The 8,114-nt window shown below is 45.3% G+C and overlaps 1 protein-coding gene across 1 annotated transcript in view; it reads left to right on the top strand.

Annotated features, from left to right (window-relative positions):
* Positions 1-3,172: 3,172 nt before the first annotated feature.
* The window catches only part of A2ML1 (alpha-2-macroglobulin-like 1), a 38,805-nt gene continuing 33,863 nt past the window's right edge, over positions 3,173-8,114 (top strand). The window contains 5 exon segments of the mRNA XM_012637790.1: positions 3,173-3,333; positions 4,083-4,266; positions 4,626-4,788; positions 5,339-5,391; positions 6,800-6,998. Coding sequence (XP_012493244.1) covers positions 3,269-3,333; positions 4,083-4,266; positions 4,626-4,788; positions 5,339-5,391; positions 6,800-6,998 — 664 coding nt within the window. The 5' untranslated portion in view covers positions 3,173-3,268.

Here is an 8,114-nt window from a genome sequence, read left to right as displayed (position 1 = left end):
GTGAGAACACCTGGTGTTTGTTTCTCCATTCCTTAGATACTTAGGATAATGGTTCCATCCAAGTTGCTGCAAAAGACATTATTTAATTCCTTTTTTTGGCTGAGTAGTACTCCACATTTTCTTTATACACTCATCAGTTGATGGGCACTTAGGCTGATTCCATATCTTTGCAATTGTGAATTGTGCTGCAATAAACATTCAGGTGCAGATGTCTTTTTTATAAAATGACTTCCTTTGGGTAGTGCCCAGTAGTGGGATGCCAGATTGAATGGTAGGTCTCTGTTTAATTTCTTTCCACTCTTTTTTCTCGTGTTTCAGTTTGGGTGATTTTTAATTGATCTAACTTCAAGGTAATTGATTATTTACTCAGCTGTGTCAAGGTTGTTGATGAGTCTGTAGGAGTTGTTCATCTCTGATAATGTATTTCTAGTTTTTTACATTTCTATTTGATTTTATCTAAGTGATTTTATCACTTCCATCCTTTTTCTTTTGAAATTCCCCATCTGTTCATGCATGTTGTCTGCCTTTTTAATTAGATCCTTTAACATATTACTCCTAGCCATTTTAAAGTCCCTCTGATAGTTCTAACATTTAGGTCATCTCTGAGTCTGCTTCTGTTGATTATTTTGTAGCTTGACAGAGGGCTGTTGTCATTTTCTTCTTTTGGTACATCTTATAATTTTTGAGTGAGTACCAAACATTTTGAATAAAATAAAATAGATTTAGGTAAATAGTATTTGTGCCTCGAAATGGACAGAGTTCAGGCAGCTATCGTGATAGATTGAGCCAATCTAGTTAAAAGGTGAGCTGGATTTAGGTTTTTCTATTGCCAAGATTACTTTCAGTGCACCATAGGCTTCAAATTCCTCTAATGATACCTTACGCTTAGGGTGGTGTCTGGAATGCCGGAGGGTTTTCTCGATGTTTGTGCTCCACCCTCAGCACTCAGTTTTCCCTGTATACCATATAGGCATCACAGAGACAGTCTCTGTCCATATTCTTGCCCCTCTGCCAGTGGCAGACCGCTACTACTTGTCACTTGGTGTTTTTGCTAGGGTAACGGTGATGGGACAGGGTGGTTCTCTGTTGTCCTCTTCATTGTCAGTCTTTGGTAGGATTGTAGACCTGGGCTCTGGAAAATGAGGCTTTTTCAGTATTCCTCCCCTAATCCTTATGACAGGCCACCAAATTCTGCTTTGTATCTGTGGTGGGTCTTGTGTGGGAAAAATTTTCTGCCTCTCCTTCCGTTTTAGGTGACCTCTAAAAGTATGGGTATAGAATCCCGGGCTCAGGATTGTTTCTTGTCCTCCCTCAGGAGTAGGGGTCCCCCACTCTCTTTGTCCCTTGGTAACAATGGGCCTTTACCTGTACCCTGGGAACAATAGTATTTGCTGTTCCTCCCCAGAGTCTTAAGCCTTTTGAAAGAGGAGTGGAGGCAGCTGAAGCCTTTCCTGCGGTGGTAGCTAATACTGTCCTCTGCCTACAGTACTGAGGGGGGCTCTTTGTAGTCTCCTACCTTGCCCCCAATATTTCTTGTGAACACCTGGTGGAAGTCATGGAGAAGAGCCTGTAGGTAAGCAGAAGCACCCCTTTCTTCTGTGGCACCCAGAGGCTCTTTATAGCCACTCTAGCCCACACTAGTAATCCATAAAAGCTTTGGCTGCTTTCTTCTTACTTGTTTGTATGATGGCTCGAATACCTCCCATGCTCTGGTACGGATGAGACAGTCTACACATCAGTCCCTGCTCATGAGGAATTGTGCGTCCTTGGATTTCCGGCTACTTAGTTGACCTGCAACCTCAGCTCTGCTTGAGGTTCAATTTTTTTTTGTTCAAAAAAAGTGATTTTGCAATGTGTCTGGCTTTTTCTCATTGTCAGGGAGGGAGCAATGCTCTTTCCAGCTTCTTATATCATGTCCAAGTGAGAGTGGAACTTCCTACATGTTGTTTTGCATCATACTCCCCCACTCCCATTCAATTAGTATTATAAACCATTTCTTTTATCATGAAAACATTATTTTTAATGGCTGCAAAGTATTGCTTTGTATTAACATGACAGTTTATTCAACCAAACTCATATTTTTGAGCAGCATAATAGATTTAATGTTTTATTTTTCCAGCATCTTTACCCCAACACACTTCCTACTGTATTGTACTTCTCTTTCTTTGGAGAATTCCCCTTCTCCAACTCCGTGTGGTTCTAATGGGGTTGCCAGTTGCAGTGCCTCACCACCCTGGCCTCTGGGTGGGAGAAGGACCCAGGCCCTGCCTATTATGGTATCCTGGCCACAGTGGCTGATTCAGAGGTGAGCATGTGAGAGAAGGAGGAACAAAGTCCTTCTTCAGAAAATTCTATACTATAACATAGGTGAAAAATTTTGTCAGTTGGAGTCATAGAGCTGGAAAAATATGCATTGAGGACTCACAGATACCATCTTCCCCACTACTTGAAGGAAAGCCTGTGTGTAGTAGAAGAAAATGAGGCTCAACAGAGTCAAATAAGTAAGAGAAAAAGACTAGGAGAAGTGAGTCCTGGCAGTACCAAGTCTGGTCATTGGTCCTGGAAAGCATCCTTGCTAATTTATACTTTAGGTGGCTTCCAAGTATGGCCATTATAAAGAATACTGTAAAGAAAATCAGTGTAGATACGTTTTTACATACAGCATTCTCTTTTTCCCTCATTAAGATATAGTTCCAGGGTAGGAATTGCTGAGTCAAAGAACATGCAAATCTCCAAGGCTTTTGATGTGCCCTGAGAAAGGCTGTCCAGATTATTTTTTCTCTGGGACTGTCCATACAGTCTTCTACACAGTAACATCGATACTGAGTAGTATTAACTTTTTAAAATTCCCAATTAAAAGTGTACTGCTTTTCTATTGATACTTCTCTCATGCTTGTGTTCCCAAATATATCTTAATAGAATAATAAAAGAAAAAAAAGGAGATCAAATGAGAATGGGAATTTGGAATGAAACCAGAAAAAAAGGGAGGAGTTCAAAATGTGTTCTGAGAGCTTTACCACTATGAATATTGAGCTCTGGCTTTTCCCCCCAGACTGGCTGAACCAGTATAAATGCTCCATGGAGAAACAACTTTTGAAGAAGCAAACCATGGCCCTACCCTGGTCTACACCTTACCTGAGGTCCCCATAGGTGACTTCCCAGAGCATCAGTCATAGCTGCACACCCTGCCTGGGGGTTAGTATATAAGCTACTGCTGGGGAGCAGACCTCTGGTTCCCGATCCGGAGGAATCTGTCTCACCCACAAAGATGTGGGCTCAACTCCTCCTAGGAATGTTGGCCCTATTGCCAGCCACTGCAGAAGAACTCCTCCCGTAAGTGCTTGGTGTCGGAGTTGATTTAGGGCAGGTGGCTTCTGTGCCTATCTTTCTCAAACATAAATATGGGGACAGCGAGATCAATTTTGGTTTACTTTAACTTTCTTCTCATTTTTTCTCCTCTTTGGTTCCATTGATCCTTTACCCAGAAAGAAAAGCTGATGCACCAAGAGGAAGCTTAACAAAAAGATAAATGTTAACATGTAGGAGACTCCTTGTACCTTGTTCTCTGGAATAGACCTAATTTCCTCCTTGGTTTTCTGGGCAGATGTTCTCAATGATGGCCGGCTAATGGGGGAGTTTGAAGGCTGTGCACTGAGTTTTGTTTTTGTTTTTTTTTTTGAGACAGAGTCTCACTGTCACCCTGGGTAGAGTTCCATGGCGTCAGCCTAACTCACAGCAACCTCCAGCTCCTGGGCTAAAGTGATCCTCCTGCCTCAGCCTCCTGAGTAGCGAGGACTATAACGACATCTGGCTAATTTTTCTACTTTTAGTAGAGATGGGGTCTCGCTCTTGCTCAGGCTGGTCTCAAACTTCTGACCTCAAGAGATCCTCCTGCCTCAGCCTCCCAGAGTGCTAGGATTATAGGCGTGAGCCATCTCACTGGCTGAGTTATTTGTTTTATTTAAGTTTCATAAAGGAAGGGTTCGGTCTGTCTAATGCTGAGTGCTTAGGAGAGTGGTTAGTCTTTCATTGAATGAATGAATCAGTCATGATTGTTCTGAAATCCTTTTGTTCCCTGATAGAAACTACCTGGTGACATTACCAGCACTGCTTAACTTCCCCTCCACTCAGAAGGTGTGTTTGGATCTGAGCCCCGGGTACTGTGGTGTAAAATTCACTATTACTCTGGAGACCAAGGGCAAGACCCAGAAGTTGCTAGAACAGTCTGGATTGAAGAAGAGGCACTTACATTGCATCTCCTTTCTAGTAAGCACAGACTCAGCCCTAACTCTAATGCCTTACTTTCCTATTCTCCTCCCTAGGCACTCGCTGTAATCTGACTTTGAATATAAGTTCTGTTATCTTACTTTTGCCACAGCCTCTAAACCTCTCTCTTCTCAACTTCAATTCCTGGCCATAACTCACCCACAATTTCCTTGACCTTGGGTTTCCTCTTTTAGTTCCTGACCTTAACCCCTGATACTATTGTTTCCCTTTATGGCTCTACCCTTGCTGTCCCCACCTAACTCAGTTCTTTCCTTTTCCTCTTTCTCTGTCGCGTTGGGACCAGTTGGTTCTGTCCCCCAATCTCCTCCTCCTCCCCTGAGCTGCCATCTCTTGGCCAGGTACCACCTCCTGCTGGTGGCACAGAAGAAGTGGCCACAGTCCGGGTGTCAGGCATTGGAGAGAACCTCCGCTTTGAGGAGAAGAAAAAGGTTCTAATTCAGAGGCAGGGGAATGGCACCTTTGTACAGACTGACAAACCTGTCTACACCCAAGGACAGCGAGGTAAGAGGCACACATTGGGGTAGACCAAGGACTGCGGAAGCAGCTGCACACAGTGGTCAAAAGGGACTTGGGACTTGTGGCTTAGGTAACAAGATGTACAGAAGAAAGTCCGGGACGGGGACGAAGCGTTCCGGGTGTTGAGTTCATTCTGTTACACCGGCAAGTTTACTGGCTGGAGCTGCTACTCTGTGTCTAAAAGAAAACACATTTCTCCAGGGGTGGAATGTGGGAAGTGTAATTGGGTTGCCGGGTCTTACAATAAGCCTATTGTATGTGGACCAGAAAGCATCAGAAACGTCTGGTGGGAGCGCCTGTTGTTTGTATCTGTTCCTTCTTCCTTAGAGGCTTGTTCCATTTTGAGGTTTCAAAGTCTGGAGCCCTGACGAGAAACCGTGTTTGGGCTTTACCTCTCTCTCAGACTAGGTTTTTATTTTCGTTTTTAAAGTAAAACCTGATGGGGTTTTGCTGGCTTAGAAACATGTGTGAAGGGGTGGAAGAAAGGGGCTGAGGTGGGAAAATCCCCTTTGCTGATGAGCCTGTTTCCTTCTAGTGTATTTCCAAGTCGTCACCATGAACAGCAACTTCGTCCCAGTGAATGACAAGGTGAGGATTTGGTTGGGAGGAGGGCGAGGGAAGGGAGTAGAGCAGACCAAGAGAGGCCGGGGAGGCCGGGGATGGTGGCTCACGCCTGTAATCCTAGCTCTCTGGGAGGCTGAAGCGGGTGGATTGTTTGAGCTCAGGAGTTCGAGACCAGCCTGAGCAAGAGCGAGACCCCGTCTCTACTGAAATTAGAAAGAAATTAATTGGACAACAAAAAAATATATATATAAAAAAAATTAGCCAGGCATGGTGACGCATGCCTGTAGTCCCAGCTACTCGGGAGGCTGAGGCAGGAGGATCGCTTGAGCCCAGGAGTTTGAGGTTGCTGTGAGCTAGGCTGACGCCACGGCACTCTAGCCGGAGCAACACAGTGAGACTTTGTCTCAAAAAAAAAAAAAAAAAAAAGAGAGGACGGGGAGAAGAGAAGAAGTTCTCGGCAAGGGGGGGGGGGTCCTCTCAGGCAGGTGACAGGACAGAGCCGGCTGGGTTGCAGGGCTCTGCGAGTGTGGGAACGAAGCGCTGTGCTAGCCTCAGGATACCAGCCTAAATCCTCCAGCTCCTGCCTGCCTGGGTGTATGCAGAGGTGACTAGTTCTCAGCTCTGGTGTCTACCCATCAATTAGGTTAACATTCCTGAGAGATGATGACATTTGCTGTCCTTTTCAAAGGGTTTTTGCAAACTTCAAGACCTTCTCTTGAGGAGTGATGCCAAGGTGGCTTTGCGGTTCAAATAGTAAGAAATAATTCAGGAGTGTACTGAACAAAAGGAAGAAATGAGAATATCCACTGCCACTATTTTTTACCATGAGGCAAGCTAATTTTTTTTTTTTTTTTTTTGAGACAGAGTCTTGCTCTGTTGCCCAGGCTAGAGTGCCGTGGCGTCAGCCTAGCTCACAGCAACCTCAGACTCCTGGGCTTAAGCGATCCTCCCGCCTCGGCCTCCCAGAGTACTAGGATTACAGGCGTGAGCCACCGCGCCCGGCCAGGAAGCTAATTTTTAAAGTACACAATTCTCTTAAGGCAACGCTAAATAAAAACATACCGAAGGTAAAAGCGTGGTAACATTTGGCGATGCGTGCGCTTTCCTGAGCAACCGTACCCCTTATGACAGATGCGATTTCAATTTGGGGCTGGTGTCGTTTCTTTCTCTGCGCTTCTGAGACACCTACCTCTCTGACACCCGTGCTCCCTTCCTTCTCCTTCAGTGGCAGCCCGTGTATTCAAATGAAACTTTGGAAGGCAGAAGTAGGGACGACATTATTTTCGTTTTCCATCTCCGTGTTCTCAGAGCCGCTGTTTCCTTCTCCTACGCGTGGGGAGCTTGTCCTTGATCAGCAGCCGGCTCACTTTCTTCCCCAGCTCGGAATTCTGTGGACTCCTCCTTGCCATCACCGCTATCGCTTTTTGAGCAGGAGTTTGGTCTAAATATCGAGTGTTTATTTCTTAATAGGCTGTTGGTTCTAGAGCTGCAAGGAGGAAACGCGAGGGGGCAGTGTGGCCGCAGCCTGCCCGCTCCACGCTGGTCCGCCCTGCAGGTCGATGGCATTAACTACCCGGCTGACTCGCCTTCCCTCCGCTCCAGTGATGCCGGGTTACCCAGACGCGCTCACAGTGGGCTCGATTTCTCTCCGCCATCTCTCCAGCCAGCCCCTCCCTCCCACTTCAGTCACAACACTGAGACTAACAAAAGGAATTTCACCAAGACAGTGAGGATAAAAACGGTGTTTACGGAGCACAATATTTTATCTTTAAACAACTGCAGTGTGTCTGATATGAACTGGCCGTGTCTGGTTTGGTTGTTGTACCCAGTTATTCAGAAATTTTGTGCAATTTCCAGATGGAAACTCTACTTTCCTAGTTGGACACTTATTTCCCTCTGGAGCCTACTTCTGGCTGCCTGATGGCCTTCCCGATTCTTGATACCCTGTGAGAAAAGTAATTTTTTTTAAAAGAAGAGTTGTTTTTCTGGACTTTATGGCAATCTATAGCAATCTCAGTGATATTTGCCTCCTGATGTCTGTATAGCTTCAGGTTTTTAGAAGTTCTATGTTCCTATGATCTTTATCTCCCCTTATTTTTTGGCTTTTTGGAAGAATTGCCATTATCCCTGATGTCAAGGCTGATATTTGTATTTAGCGGGTGCAGCTTCTTCACTGGTTGGCATCACGTGGTACTTGGCCCGAGAATCCAAGACACGCACTATGTTGATTTCATTCTCTCTCCTTTTCAGGTTAGACCCAAACTGGTCTTCTCTTTTGAATAATGTTGCACCCTCCCTGAGCTTCCTTCCCCACAACTAAATTGCAGCTTTCAATCTCGTCTCGTTGCAAGCACAATGACCCATTCCCCACCATCTTAATGGTTTTAGCATCCATTTGGCAACCATTTTCTTTAGGAAGCTATACACGATCCTTTGATGGAATTCTTTCAAACAAAATTTTCTTTACAAAGTTATTTTGTAATGGTTGAAAGCAAGGTTCCTGCTCAGTGGCATTCAGATGGCAGGGGAGGAGGCCAGGAGACAGCTGGCTCCCAGGAAGAGGTTTACCCACTGGGGACCCTGCGGGTGCCACACTTGTGGAAGGTCAGTCGCAGGGCACACAGATGCTGAGTGCTCCAATCTTCTAGTCTTTTGGAGACTGGCAATTCCTTTGAGGAAATCTCTCCCCTTCCCCTCCCAATAAACCTTTGCCCCCATTGTTACTCTTCTCAGGGCACTAAAGAGCC

The sequence above is a fragment of the Propithecus coquereli genome, unplaced genomic scaffold (assembly GCF_000956105.1).
Source record: "Propithecus coquereli isolate 6110/MARCELLA unplaced genomic scaffold, Pcoq_1.0 Scaffold124, whole genome shotgun sequence".
Taxonomy (NCBI): Eukaryota; Metazoa; Chordata; class Mammalia; order Primates; family Indriidae; genus Propithecus; species Propithecus coquereli.
This window is presented reverse-complemented; position numbering and strand designations above follow the sequence as displayed.